Below are 16,081 nucleotides of genomic sequence, written 5' to 3'. Positions count from 1 at the left end.
CTGTGTGCTGGTGTGGTGTCCTGTGTGCTGGTGTGTTGGACCTGACGACCACCAGCAGCACCTTCAACAATTAGTGTCGTCACTCAACTAAATTCCTCGTCTCCCACCAAGTTTTCCGCCATCTGCTGGCGTCGTCCTCCGCTGTTACACACACATTCTCCTCATTTAATCTAGTTTTTCTCTTGAGTTCCCTTCCCTTTGGAGGGAGGGTGAAACCATGTTTTTTCATGGGTTTTTCTTACGTATTAGCGGTTTGGTTTACTGGTTAGTTTACGCCTCGGACATACAATTAAATGAAAGGAGTTCCCGAGAGAGTAATATCCGCTACTTGATGGTACGGCCAGAGTTCTTCCTAATTCTTGGTTCCTTCTTCTCTTGGGTCAAGAATGGTCGCAAGAAACATTATTTCTTTCTTGCCTCAACTTCTCGTCTCGACCATTTACTTTTTTCCTCTTCTACTCCTCCTCGGCTTCTTCCATCCACCTCCTTCTTCCCTGCTTCTTCGCCCCTCCTTGGCCATCCGCCGGAAATTACTGACCATTCCACTTAGGACATGTGTTTGTATTATCCAGTGGTGACCACATATGTTGGACGTAGTGTGTTGTCCAACTGGGATTTTGTAAATACTGTTTGTAATATAGTCAGTGTAATATATGTTCGCACTAGACGGTGACTGCATTATTCACACAACTGATCACATTGCGTTTAGATGGTGTGACCTTCAGGTGTGTGTGTGTGTGTGTGTATGTGTGTTTATGTGTGTGTGTGTGTGTATATGTGTGTGTGTGTGTTTGTATGTGTGTGTGTGTGTGTGTGTGTGTGTGTGTGTATGTGTGTGTATGTGTGTGTGTGTGTGTGTGTGTGTGTGTGTGTGTGTGTGTGTGTGTGTGTGTGTGTGTGTGTGTGTGTGTGTGTGTGTGTGTGTGTGTGTGTATATATATGTGTGTGTGTGTGTTTGTATGTGTGTGTGTGTGTGTGTATGTGTGTTTATGTGTGTGTGTGTGTGTATATGTGTGTGTGTGTGTTTGTATGTGTGTGTGTGTGTGTGTGTGTGTGTATTCGTGGTCGAGGACGAGATAGCTCCTCCCCATCGTGTGTACGTGGTCTGGTGCTCACTGGTCCCTCCCAGTCACGTTTACTTGGTCTGGGACTGACTGGTCACGTGTACGTGGTCTGGGACTGACTGGTCACGTGTACGTGGTCTGGGACTGACTGGTCACGTGTACGTGGTCTGGGACTGACTGGTCACGTGTACGTGGTCTGGGACTGACTGGTCACTGTTGGGTGCAACTCTATGTTTCAAAAGAACAGCAGAAACTGCGCCTGTTGCTGCTTCATTCATACCCTGTCGCTGTTGTTGCTGCTGTTGCTACCGTTGCTGCTGTTACTGCTGGTGTTGCTGTTCTTGCCGTTGCCGCTGCTGTTGCTGCTGTTACTGTTGCTGCCGTTACCGTTCTGCTGCTGCTGTTACTGTTGTTGTTGCTACTATTATGCCGCTGCTGCTGCTGTTGCTGTTGTTACTGTTGCTGCCGTTACCGTTCTGCTGCTGCTGTTACTGTTGTTGTTGCTACTATTATGCCGCTGCTGCTGCTGTTGTTGTTGTCTGACGCTTTGGTGTAAACAGTAAATATCTCGTAAAAGTCAACTACCGCTGCCAAGAGTCTTCGTGTTGGTTCATTTTTAATGTATGTTATTACCTGGAGTTTACCTGGAGAGAGTTCCAGGGGTCAACGCCCCCGCGGCCCGGTCTGTGACCAAGCCTCAATTTACCGCATCACCGGGTAACCATTCTCTTTTTATTCTCTCTTTCGCTTCCGGAAATTATTTGTCCAAGTTGGTTTTGTTTTCCTGTATGTTTCTGTCCTCAAGTCTTTTCTTCGAGTTTTATCCTACTATATACCGATGTTTCTCTTTGGTGTCCCATAACTCGGTTGGTAGCGCACTCGACTCACATATTAAGTGTTTGTGGTTCGATCCCCGGGTCGAGCGGAAACACTGGACATGTTTCCTTAAGACACCTGCTATCCCTGTTCTATCAGCAAGTAGGGTGTTAGCCGACTGGTGTGGGTCGCATCCTGGGGGACACAATTAACCTAAATTGCCCGAAATGCTCTGAATAACCAGGGGCTTTCAGTATAGTATGTCAGTGATGTCAGCTATGGTCTGTATAAGTTGTATCATGTACTTGTAGAAATCAAGATTATTATTATTATTGGTACTGTCCAAGACAAGAAAGATGTATAGGCAAATCTCCTTACATCTGTTGCTACTTTCATCCAGGAGGTGAATACCTGGAGATACCTGGAGAAAGTTCCGGGGGTCAACGCCCCCGCGGCCCGGTCTGTGACCAGGCCTCCTTAGGTCAGTGTCCCAGGATGCGACCCACACCAGTCGACTAACACCCAGGTACCCATTTTACTGATGGGGAACATAGACAACAGGTGGAAAGAAACACGTCCAATGTTTCTACTCTGGCTGGGAATCGAACCCAGGCCCTCACCGTGTGAAGCGAGAGCGTTAACCACCAGGCCACCAGAGCCCTAATATGCGAGTTAATATTAACGGAGTGCTGAAGGTCGCATCCTGTAACCCGTCCTGAAGCCACGCCGGGGAAAAAACATGTACAGATATTAATGTCGCACACGCTGGCGGAGACACTTCTCTGCCAGACGTGTTACATCCATTTTTGCTATTTGCATATTTATATTTATTTCAGAGTGTATAGTGGTTTATACTAACCAATCTCTTACAAACAGAATGTTCAGAATTAGGAACAGGGTCGGTATAAGCAAACTACCTGTGAATAACGAGACTTGACTGCCTCCTGGGTCGTGGTGCATCATAACAAGGAGCAAACACTCCAGTAACTCCTACCAAGATAACTTATCTTCGCCCATAAACTTAAAACAGTATTCACACGTTTAATCACTGACATGAGTGTTTTTATTTCACATATATAGTTGGTCTGCGTTACTACCCTTCAAAGGGGATGAGTTGATGCTGACTTAATTCCACTAGTGGGCCTTACCCACATGTGAGCGCATCTGCTACTGCTGCACTGTTCTATTTCTACTGGCTCCACTATAAAAGACTCCATCCTTGTATGTCAGTGTTAGACTGATAAAGAAACCTAGTGGGCGAAACATCTCTCGGTATACCTAGGTGTTACACATGTGTCTTGTTTATCAACTTGCAGGATTATACACCTATGATCTAATATCCCTTTTATGTCATGTTAGAGATAAGAACACAAGAACGTAAGAAATAAAGAGCACTACAGCAGGCCTACTGGTCCATGCTAGGCACGTCTAACTCACACTCATTTCACATACTTACCTAACCTATTTTGATAGCCAACCATAACTTTTTGTGGCATGCAAAGAGTACGTAACCTTTATTCGGCGCATGTACACACCCTCATTTACAGGCTATCTCCCCCAACCAGCGAACCAGGTTGCTAAGAGTTGATGATGGGGCCCCGTCGTTCAACTAGTGACCAGGTTCTAGCCAATAAGAAGATGGTTTTGGCAATCGCAGAGGTTATGTGGGTACCGCTCTCCTGTCTGCCCTTGTCATTCCCATTCTAGAGCTGGTTGAAGCGCGGTCTGCTATCTTGTGGCTTCTATTTCTGCCTTGCTTACCGTGGAGTGCACTATACTTATCTCTGTACATAGTGTACATATTGCTGTTCTAAATTGGTGAAGGATAATATAAGTCTAAACTTTTTCTGCTGTGTTTATTTTGCTCCCATTACACTCGGGATAACAGGCCATTTGGATTCCTGGGTTGTAATACTTTTCCTGTACCTTTTCTAAATCTAAATTTTTAGAACTTGAGCCCTTTGAGTGGTGAGTAAAGGATGTGAAGTTCCTTGAGAGGGTTGGGTGAGGGATTTGGGAATCTTCATTGAGGAAACGTTTCGCCAACCAGTGGCTTCTTCAGTCCAATACACAGAAGAACGGGGGAAAAAGAGGTGTTTAGGCACTCAGTCCCCTCAGGCTGGAAACAATGTGTTTCGTCCATGAAGACTGACAGACTGAACTCTGTTCCAGGCTGAGGGACTGATTACCTCTGATTTACCTTCTCTTTTTCTCCCGTTCTTCTTTGCAGTGGACTGAAGAAGCCACTGGCTGGTGAAACGTTTCCTCAGTAAAGATTCCAAAACTTTGCAACTTATCGGTTTTCTAAACCGTTTATAACATAAACCTCGGTAACAGACACCGACAAGGTGGTTTAAAGAGACGAGTAAACAAACACCAGGACGTATTAGAAGACGTTTCGGTCCTGAAACCTTGATCACTTCTGAAGTGATGATGGTCCCACGACTGAAACACTTTTCAACACGTCCTTGTGTTTGTTTACGTGTTTTTTTTAAAGCAATGGTCAAAATCTCTCACTACTTACTGTCCTCCAGAAACTGAGAATCCAAAATTTACATTTGTAGTTACAACAAAAAAATGACGTGTATATACTCCTAAGTAATAATAATAATAATAATAATAATAATAATAATAATAATAATAATAATAATATTTATTTCTACCAGTACATGTACAAGGTATACAGACCATAGCTGACATCAGTGACATACTACTATACAGAAAGCCGCTTGTTATGTTGAGCATTTCAGGCACTTTAGGTTAATTTTGTGCCCCAGGATGCGACCCACACGAGTCGGCTAATACTCAGGTACTTACTTACTGCTAGGTGAACAGGGACAGCAGTCCAATGTTTCCACCCGTACCAGGGGATCAAACATGGACACTCACTTTGCTCACACACAACGGAAATTTAGCAATTTCTTTTTCTCCCACCACGGAGATCGTGGCGCTACACGAGCGCCAGCGTGGCAGCCATGAGGGAAGAGGCCATCGTGTATACAAACGTCTTGGGGTGCTAATTAAACGTGTTATAACAATTCTGCATAAGTCGGTATTAAATTAGAAGACAAAGACTGGGAAAAAATTCTTGAAGTCTCACCTTCAAGAAAGTATTAGCTGAGTAGAGCCTCTTTCACCCCCTCCTCTCTGTCTCTGTCTGTCTCTCTCTGTCTCTCTCTCTCTCTCTATATATATATATAAAAATATATAACGACTGACCTTTACAGGGACAGAATCCTTTGCAAGCGATGTGGACGTTAGCGTCGTGTATGCAGTTGTGGTAGTTGAGACGACACGTGGATGAGTAGGTGCGGTTGTCAGAGCCACACAGGAATACTGGACCAACCACAGGACACGACGGACACTGTCTGCAACAACAACCATCAGAGTTAGCACACGGAAAGTAGCCCAGCCATAGCTGGAAGTGTCGCGCAGTTTATGGTAGAAGCACGAAACTCTCAAAACTAATACCTGACATAATGGTAATAGTTTAAACATTAGAAGTCAGAGCGAGTAGAATAGAGGCGAGGGAAGAGGAAGAAACCTACCCATCCCCCCGGGAGAAACCCAACCCATTCTCCAAGAAACCTACTCATCCCCCTGGGAGAAACCCAACCCATTCCCCAAGAAGAAAGCTACCCATCCCCCCGGGAGAAACCCAACCCATTCCTCAAGAAGAAAGCTACCCATCCCCCTGGGAGAAACCCAACCCATTCCCCAAGAAGAAAGCTACCCATCCCAATGGGAGAAACCCAACCCATTCCCCAAGAAGAAAGCTACCCATCCACCTGGGAAAAACCCAACCCATTCCCAAAAAGAAACTCACCCATCCCCCTGGGAGAAACCCATTCAATCCCCAGGGAAAACCCCATTCCTACCCCTCAGGGAGAAACCCACCCATCCCCCAGGGAGAAACCGCCACATCCCCACCCATACAGTGTTGACACAGATCTCTACCACACTGTGTTGACACAGAGATCTCTACAACACTGTGTTGACACAGAGATCTCTACAACACTGTGTTGACACAGAGATCTCTACCACACTGTGTTGACACAGAGATCTCTACCACACTGTGTTGACACAGAGATCTCTACCACACTGTGTTGACACAGAGATCTCTACCACACTGTGTTGACACAGAGATCTCTACCACACTGTGTTGACACAGAGATCTCTACCACACTGTGTTGACACAGAGATCTCTACCACACTGTGTTGACACAGAGATCTCTACCACACTGTGTTGACACAGATATCTCTACCACACTGTGTTGACACAGAGATCTCTACCACACTGTGATGACACAGAGATCTCTACCACACTGTGTTGACACAGAGAACTCTACCACACTGTGTTGACACAGAGATCTCTACCACACTGTGTTGACACAGAGATCTCTACCACACAGTGTTGACACAGAGATCTCTACCACACTGTGTTGACACAGAGATCTCTACCACACAGTGTTGACACAGAGATCTCTACCACACTGTGTTGACACAGAGATCTCTACCACACAGTGTTGACACAGAGATCTCTACCACACTGTGTTGACACAGAGATCTCTACCACACTGTGTTGACACAGAGATCTCTACCACACAGTGTTGACACAGAGATCTCTACCACACTGTGTTGACACAGAGATCTCTACCACACAGTGTTGACACAGAGATTTCTACCACACTGTGTTGACACAGAGATCTCTACCACACAGTGTTGACACAGAGATCTCTACCACACTGTGTTGACACAGAGATCTCTACCACACTGTGTTGACACAGAGATCTCTACCACACTGTGTTGACACAGAGATCTCTACCACACTGTGTTGACACAGAGATCTCTACCACACTGTGTTGACACAGAGATCTCTACCTCACTGTGTTGACACAGAGATCTCTACCACACTGTGTTGACACAGAGAGTTTGCCTGACCCTGGCAACGTCCCACTTGTGCTTCAACACTGCACAAACATGACGCCTAACTCAAGCCTAATGTAAAAATAACACAAACTGCAAATTTTCTTACAATTTCTTCTCTCGACGCTGCTGCTGTCTCCTCCTCACCTCACTGAATGCCAGTTTATCTAATGAACCAGACACTGTCCCTCACATTCTGACTCACGCAATGCGACCTCAAACAGACGTTGTTAACAACGCAGAACAAGCCACATAGGAATGGAAATCTTTAGATTAGGATCTTTCTGTGATGTGGCCCAACGCTCGACGCTTCTTCCTTTTGTCTCAGAGAGAATTTATTCCCCTACTAGCATCCCCAAGGAACTTGTTCGGTATTTTGACTAATGTGTTCCTTGTTCCTTACTCTCCTTTCCCTTTGTTTCCGGTGTAGTAATGTGGTTATCCGTGGCCGTCCAGCAGTGTTCCAGGAAGTACTTACTGGCCCGGGGGGCTCCAGTGTCCTGATGGAATAATTCGGGTGTCGTAAAACATATCAGTGGCATAAACTCGCCATGATGGAGACAATTATAAAGAAAACAAGATGAGTATTTTATAATTCTGACTTGCACTGATGTTCTCCTCAGTAAATGCAGTGATATTTGGCTTCCATGTCGTTTATTTTTCCTCTGCATTACTGGGCAGCTTTCTTTGTCATTGAGCTCGGTTAATGTTGCTGCTACAATAGCCAAGTCGAGGTACATATCCGGCCAACACAGGTGATAGCACTCACAGCAACACAGTCGCAGCACAGCAGCAACACAGTTACAGCACTGCAGCAACACAGTCGCAGCACAGCAGCAACACAGTTACAGCACAGCAGCAACACAGTCGCAGCACAGCAACAACACAGTTGCAGCACTGCAGCAACACAGTTACAGCACAGCAGCAACACATTTACAGCACAGCAGCAACACAGTTACAGCACAGCAGCAACACAGTTACAGCACAGCAGCAACACAGTTACAGCACAACAGCAACACAGTTACAGCACAGCAGCAACACAGTCGCAGCACAGCAGCAACACAGTTACAGCACAGCAGCAACACAGTCGCAGCACAGCAGCAACACAGTTACAGCACAGCAGCAACACAGTTACTGCACAGAAGCAACACAGTTACAGCACAGTAGTAACACAGTTACAGCGCCGCAGCAACACAGTTACAGCACAGCAGCAACACAGTCACAGCACAGCAGCAACACAGTTACAGCACAGCAGCAACACAGTCGCAGCACAGCAGCAACACAGTTACAGCACAGCAGCAACACAGTTACAGCACAGCAGCAACACAGTTACAGCACAGCAGCAACACAGTTACAGCACAGCAGCAACACAGTTACAGCACAGCAGCAACACAGTTACAGCACAGCAGCAACACAGTTACAGCACAGCAGCAACACAGTTACAGTACAGCAGCAACACAGTTAGAGCATAGCAGCAACACAGTTACAGCACAGCAGCAACACAGTTACAGCACAGCAGCAACACAGTCGCAGCACAGCAGCAACACAGTTACAGCACAGCAGCAACACAGTTACAGCACAGCAGCAACACAGTTACAGCACAGCAGCAACACAGTTACAGCACAGCAGCAACACAGTTACAGCACAGCAGCAACACAGTTACAGCACAGCAGCAACACAGTTACAGTACAGCAGCGACACAGTTACAGCATAGCAGCAACACAGTTACAGCACAGCAGCAACACAGTTACAGCACAGCAGCAACACAGTTACAGCACAGCAGCAACACAGTCGCAGCACAGCAGCAACACAGTCACATAACAGCAGCAACACATTTACAACACAGCAGCAACACAGTTACAGCACAGCAGCAACACAGTTACAGCACAGCAGCAACACAGTTACAGCACAGCAGCAGCAACACAGTTACAGCACAGCAGCAACACAGTTACAGCACAGCAGCAACACAGTTACAGTACAGCAGCAACACAGTTACAGTACAGCACCAACACAGTTAGAGCACAGCAGCAACACAGTTAGAGCACAGCAGCAACACAGTTACAGCACAGCAGCAACACAGTTACAGCACAGCAGCAACACAGTTACAGCACAGCAGCAACACAGTCGCAGCACAGCAGCAACACAGTCACATAACAGCAGCAACACATTTACAACACAGCAGCAACACAGTTACAGCACAGCAGCAACACAGTTACAGCACAGCAGCAACACAGTTACAGCACAGCAGCAGCAACACAGTTACAGCACAGCAGCAACACAGTTACAGCACAGCAGCAACACAGTTACAGCACAGCAGCAACACAGTTACAGCACAGCACCAACACAGTTACAGCACAGCAGCAACACAGTTACAGCACAGCAGCAACACAGTTACAGCACAGCAGCAACACAGTCGCAGCACAGCAGCAACACAGTCACATAACAGCAGCAACACATTTACAACACAGCAGCAACACAGTTACAGCACAGCAGCAACACAGTTACAGCACAGCAGCAACACAGTTACAGCACAGCAGCAGCAACACAGTTACAGCACAGCAGCAACACAGTTACAGCACAGCAGCAACACAGTTACAGCACAGCAGCAACACAGTTACAGCACAGCAGCAACACAGTTACAGTACAGCACCAACACAGTTAGAGCACAGCAGCAACACAGTTACAGCACAGCAGCAACACAGTTACAGTACAGCAGCAACACAGTTACAGTACAGCACCAACACAGTTAGAGCACAGCAGCAACACAGTTACAGTACAGCACCAACACAGTTACAGCACAGCAGCAACACAGTCACAGCACAGCAGCAACACAGTTACAGTACAGCAGCAACACAGTTACAGCACAGCAGCAACACAGTTACAGCACAGCAGCAACACAGTTACAGTACAGCAGCAACACAGTTACAGCATAGCAGCAACACAGTTACAGTACAGCAGCAACACAGTTACAGCACAACAGCAACACAGTTACAGCACAGCAGCAACACAGTTACAGCACAGCAGCAACACAGTTACAGTACAGCAGCAACACAGTTACAGCACAGCAGCAACACAGTTACAGTACAGCAGCAACACAGTTACAGCATAGCAGCAACACAGTTACAGCACAGCAGCAACACAGTTACAGCACAGCAGCAACACAGTTACAGCACAGCAGCAACACAGTTACAGCACAGCAGCAACACAGTTACAGCACAGCAGCAACACAGTTACAGTACAGCAGCAACACAGTTACAGCACAGCAGCAACACAGTTACAGCACAGCAGCAACACAGTTACAGCACAGCAGCAACACAGTTACAGCACAGCAGCAACACAGTTACAGCACAGCAGCAACACAGTTACAGTACAGCAGCAACACAGTTACAGCACAGCAGCAACACAGTTACAGTACAGCAGCAACACAGTTACAGCATAGCAGCAACACAGTTACAGCACAGCAGCAACACAGTTACAGTACAGCAGCAACACAGTCACAGCACAGCATCAACACAGTTACAGCACAGCAGCAACACAGTCACAGCACAGCAGCGACACAGTCACAGCACAGCAGCGACACAGTTACAGCACAGCAGCAACACAGTTACAGCACAGCAGCAACACAGTTACAGCACAGCAGCGACACAGTTACAGCACAGCAGCAACACAGTTACAGCACAGCAGCAACACAGTTACAGCACAGCAGCAACACAGTTACAGCACAGCAGCAACACAGTTACAGCACAGCAGCAACACAGTCGCAGCACAGCAGCGACACAGTCACAGCACAGCAGCGACACAGTTACAGCACAGCAGCAACACAGTTACAGCACAGCAGCGACACAGTTACAGCACAGCAGCAACACAGTTACAGCACAGCAGCGACACAGTCACAGCACAGCAGCGACACAGTTACAGCACAGCAGCAACACAGTTACAGCACAGCAGCGACACAGTTACAGCACAGCAGCAACACAGTCACAGCACAGCAGCGACACAGTTACAGTACAGCAGCAACACAGTTACAGCACAGCAGCAACACAGTTACAGTACAGCAGCAACACAGTTACAGCATAGCAGCAACACAGTTACAGCACAGCAGCAACACAGTTACAGCACAGCAGCAACACAGTTACAGCACAGCAGCAACACAGTTACAGCACAGCAGCGACACAGTCACAGCACAGGAGCGACACAGTTACAGCACAGCAGCAACACAGTTACAGCACAGCAGCAACACAGTCACAGCACAGCAGCGACACATTTACAGCACAACAGCAACACAGTTACAGTACAGCAGCAACACAGTCACAGCACAGCAGCGACACAGTTACAGCACAGCAGCAACACAGTTACAGTACAGCAGCAACACAGTTACAGCACAACAGCAACACAGTTACAGTACAGCAGCAACACAGTCACAGCACAACAGCAACACAGTTACAGCACAGCAGCAACACAGTTACAGTACAGCAGCAACACAGTTACAGCACAACAGCAACACAGTTACAGTACAGCAGCAACACAGTTACAGCACAGCAGCAACACAGTTACAGCACAGCAGCAACACAGTCGCAGCACAGCAGCAACACAGTTACAGCACAACAGCAACACAGTTACAGCACAGCAGCAACACAGTTACAGCACAGCAGCAACACAGTCACAGCACAGCAGCGACACAGTTACAGCACAGCAGCAACACAGTCACAGCACAGCAGCAACACAGTTACAGCACAGCAGCAACACAGTCACAGCACAGCAGCAACACAGTTACAGCACAACAGCAACACAGTTACAGCACAGCAGCAACACAGTTACAGCACAGCAGCAACACAGTTACAGCACAGCAGCAACACATTACACAGTCAACATACCTTCTCACAGCTCATTATAAAATCTTTTCAATTTACTCTAAATTTAATATATTGGAGTGAAAAGGTCACTGGTGAGCGAAACATTGCCAAAATAAAGATACCAAATGTTGAACAAGTGGCTCATATATCAACTTATGTATGTTTAATGTATAATTTCTTCTTAATTTATACATACATATATATATATATATATATATATATATATATATATATATATATATATATATATATATATATATATATATATATATATATATATATACCTGGAGTTTACCTGGAGAGAGTTCCGGGGGTCAACGACCCCGCGGCCAGGTTTGTGACCAGGCCTCCTGGTGGATCAGAGCCTGATCAACCAGGCTGTTACTGCTGGCTACACGCAAACCAACGTACGAGCCACAGCCCGGCTGATCAGGAACCGACTTTAGGTGCTTGTCCAGTGCCAGCTTGAAGACTGCCAGGGGTCTATTGGTAATCCCCCTTATGTATGCTGGGAGGCAGTTGAACAGTCTCGGGCCCCTGACACTTATTGTATGGTCTCTTAACGTGCTAGTGACACCCCTGCTTTTCATTGGGGGGATGTTGCATCGTCTGCCAAGTCTTTTGCTTTCGTAGTGAGTGATTTTCGTGTGCAAGTTTGGTACTAGTCCCTCTAGGATTTTCCAGGTGTATATAATCATGTATATCTCCCGCCTGCGTTCCAGGGAGTACAGGTTTAGGAACCTCAAGCGCTCCCAGTAATTGAGGTGTTTTATCTCCGTTATGAGCGCCGTGAAGGTTCTCTGTACATTTTCTATGTCAGCAATTTCACCTGCCTTGAAAGGTGCTGTTAGTGTGCAGCAATATTCCAGCCTAGATAGAACAAGTGACCTGAAGAGTGTCATCATGGGCTTGGCCTCCCTAGTTTTGAAGGTTCTCATTATCCATCCTGTCATTTTTCTAGCAGATGCGATTGATACAATGTTATGGTCCTTTAAGGTGAGATCCTTCGACATGATCACTCCCAGGTCTTTGATGTTGGTGTTTCGCTCTATTTTATGGCCAGAATTTGTTTTGTACTCTGATGAAGATTTAATTTCCTCGTGTTTACCATATCTGATATATATATATATATATATATATATATATATATATATATATATATATATATATATATATATATATATATATATATATATATATATATATATATATATATTTATATATATATATATATATATATATATATATATATATATATATATATATATATATATATATATATATATATATATATATATATATATATATATATATATATACATAGATAGATAGACAGATAGATACTTGTTACTTCAGCAATAGACCCACAGTGTTGAAAGGACAGAACTCCAACTAAACGAGTCACACTCAAAGAGTGAGTAAACGAGTTACACTCATCGAGTGAGTAAATGAGTCACACTCAACGAGCGAATAAACGAGTCACACTCAACGAGTGAGTAAACGAGTCACACTCAACGAGTGAGTAAACGAGTCACACTCAACGAGTGAATAAACGAGTCACACTCAACGAGTGAATAAACGAGTCACACTGAACGAGTGAGTAAACGAGTCACACTCAACGAGTAAGTAAACGAGTCACACTCAACGAGTGAGTAAACGAGTTACACTCATCGAGTGAGTAAACGAGTCACACTCAACGAGTGAATAAACGAGTCACACTCAACGAGTGAATAAACGAGTCACACTCAACGAGTGAATAAACGAGTCACACTCAACGAGTGAGTAAACGAGTCACACTCAACGAGTAAGTAAACGAGTCACACTCAACGAGTAAGTAAACGAGTCACACTCAACGAGTAAGTAAACGAGTCACACTCAACGAGTGAGTAAACGAGTTACACTCAACGAGTAAGTAAACGAGTCACACTCAACGAGTGAGTAAACGAGTTACACTCAACGAGTAAGTAAACGAGTCACACTCAACGAGTGAGTAAACGAGTTACACTCAACGAGTAAGTAAACGAGTCACACTCAACGAGTAAGTAAACGAGTCACACTCAACGAGTAAGTAAACGAGTCACACTCAACGAGTGAGTAAACGAGTCACACTCAACGAGTGAGTAAACGAGTCACACTCAACGAGTGAGTAAACGAGTCACACTCAACGAGTAAGTAAACGAGTCACACTCAACGAGTGAGTAAACGAGTCACACTCAACGAGTGAGTAAACGAGTCACACTCAACGAGTGAGTAAACGAGTCACACTCAACGAGTGAGTAAACGAGTCACACTCAACGAGTGAGTAAACGAGTCACACTCAACGAGTCAGTCAATAAAGTTATCACGTTTTTTTTCCAAACCTGATCTCAATAAGTGATTCATCCAACTTTTCAGATCCTGGAGATGGAGAGGATTAAGAGTGCTGTTCTCTCTGTTGCAGTGCTGTTCTCTCTGTTGCAGTGCTGTTCTGTCTGTTGCAGTGCTGTTCTCTCTGTTGCAGTGCTGTTCTGTCTGTTGCAGTGCTGTTCTGTCTGTTGCAGTGCTGTTCTGTCTGTTGCAGTGCTGTTCTGTCTGTTGCAGTGCTGTTCTCTTTGTTGCAGTGCTGTTCTGTCTGTTGCAGTGCTGTTCTGTCTGTTGCAGTGCTGTTCTGTCTGTTGCAGTGCTGTTCTCTCTGTTGCAGTGCTGTTCTGTCTGTTGCAGTGCTGTTCTGTCTGTTGCAGTGCTGTTCTGTCTGTTGCAGTGCTGTTCTGTCTGTTGCAGTGCTGTTCTGTCTGTTGCAGTGCTGTTCTGTCTGTTGCAGTGCTGTTCTGTCTGTTGCAGTGCTGTTCTGTCTGTTGCAGTGCTGTTCTCTCTGTTGCAGTGCTGTTCTGTCTGTTGCAGTGCTGTTCTGTCTGTTGCAGTGCTGTTCTGTCTGTTGCAGTGCTGTTCTGTGTGTTTCAGTGCTGTTCTGTCTGTTGCAGTGCTGTTCTGTCTGTTGCAGTGCTGTTCTGTCTGTTGCAGTGCTGTTCTGTCTGTTGCAGTGCTGTTCTGTGTGTTTCAGTGCTGTTCTGCCTGCTACAGTGCTGTTTTGCCTGCTACAGTGCTGTTCTGCCTGCTACAGTGCTGTTCTGCCTGCTACAGTGCTGTTCTGCCTGCTACAGTGCTGTTCTGTCTGCTACAGTGCTGTTCTGTCTGTTGCAGTGCTGTTCTGTCTGCTGCAGTTTTGTTCTACCTGCTAGAGTGCTGCTCTGTCTGCTGCAGTGCTGTCCTGCCTGCTGTAGTTCTGTTTTGCATGCTGCAGTGCTGCTCTATCTGCTGCAGTGCTGTTCTGCCTGCTGCAGTGATGTTATGTATGAATCAAAGCTGTTCTGTCTGCTGCAGTAACTGTCAGTGTTACTAACCTTCCTGGTGGCTCCTGTAGTAACTGTCAGTGTTGCTAACCTTCCTGGTGGTTCCTGCAGTAACTGTCAGTGTTGCTAAACTTCCTGGTGGTTCCTGCAGCAACTGTCAGTGTTGCTAAACTTCCTGGTGGTTCCTGCAGTAACTGTCAGTGTTGCTAACCTTCCTGGTGGTTCCTGCAGTAACTGTCAGTGTTGCTAACCTTCCTGGTGGTTCCTACAGTAACTGTCAGTGTTGCTAAACTTCCTGGTGGTTCCTGCAGCAACTGTCAGTGTTGCTAAACTTCCTGGTGGTTCCTGCAGTAACTGTCAGTGTTGCTAAACTTCCTGGTGGTTCCTGCAGTAACTGTCAGTGTTGCTAAACTTCCTGGTGGTTCCTGCAGTAACTGTCAGTGTTGCTAAACTTCCTGGTGGTTCCTGCAGTAACTGTCAGTGTTGCTAAACTTCCTGGTGGTTCCTGCAGTAACTGTCAGCGTTGCTAAACTTCCTGGTGGTTCCTGCAGTAACTGTCAGTGTTGCTAAACTTCCTGGTGGTTCCTGCAGTAACTGTCAGCGTTGCTAAACTTCCTGGTGGTTCCTGCAGTAACTGTCAGTGTTGCTAAACTTCCTGGTGGTTCCTGCAGTAACTGTCAGTGTTGCTAAACTTCCTGGTGGTTCCTGCAGTAACTGTCAGTGTTGCTAACCTTCCTGGTGGTTCCTGCAGTAACTGTCAGTGTTGCTAACCTTCCTGGTGGTTCCTGCAGTAACTGTCAGTGTTGCTAACCTTCCTGGTGGTTCCTGCAGTAACTGTCAGTGTTGCTAACCTTCCTGGTGGTTCCTGCAGTAACTGTCAGTGTTGCTAAACTTCCTGGTGGTTCCTGCAGTAACTGTCAGTGTTGCTAAACTTCCTGGTGGTTCCTGCAGTAACTGTCAGTGTTGCTAAACTTCCTGGTGGCTCCTGCAGTAACTGTCAGTGTTGCTAAACTTCCTGGTGGTTCCTGCAGTAACTGTCAGTGTTGCTAAACTTCCTGGTGGTTCCTGCAGTAACTGTCAGTGTTGCTAAACT

General features: G+C 46.0%; 1 protein-coding gene across 3 annotated transcripts in view; it reads right to left on the bottom strand.

Annotated features, from left to right (window-relative positions):
• The window catches only part of Cow (Proteoglycan Cow), a 644,780-nt gene that overhangs the window by 27,419 nt on the left and 601,280 nt on the right, over positions 1 to 16,081 (bottom strand). For all 3 annotated transcript variants that reach the window (XM_070084478.1, XM_070084479.1, XM_070084480.1), the window contains exon 5: positions 5,100 to 5,248. In XM_070084478.1, coding sequence (XP_069940579.1) covers positions 5,100 to 5,248 — 149 coding nt within the window. The remainder of the gene's footprint in view (positions 1 to 5,099; positions 5,249 to 16,081) is intronic.

Source organism: Cherax quadricarinatus, chromosome 13 (genome assembly GCF_038502225.1).
Source record: "Cherax quadricarinatus isolate ZL_2023a chromosome 13, ASM3850222v1, whole genome shotgun sequence".
Classification (NCBI taxonomy): domain Eukaryota; kingdom Metazoa; phylum Arthropoda; class Malacostraca; order Decapoda; family Parastacidae; genus Cherax; species Cherax quadricarinatus.
Note: the sequence above shows the minus strand (reverse complement) of the source record. Positions and strands in the feature narration are given on the sequence as shown.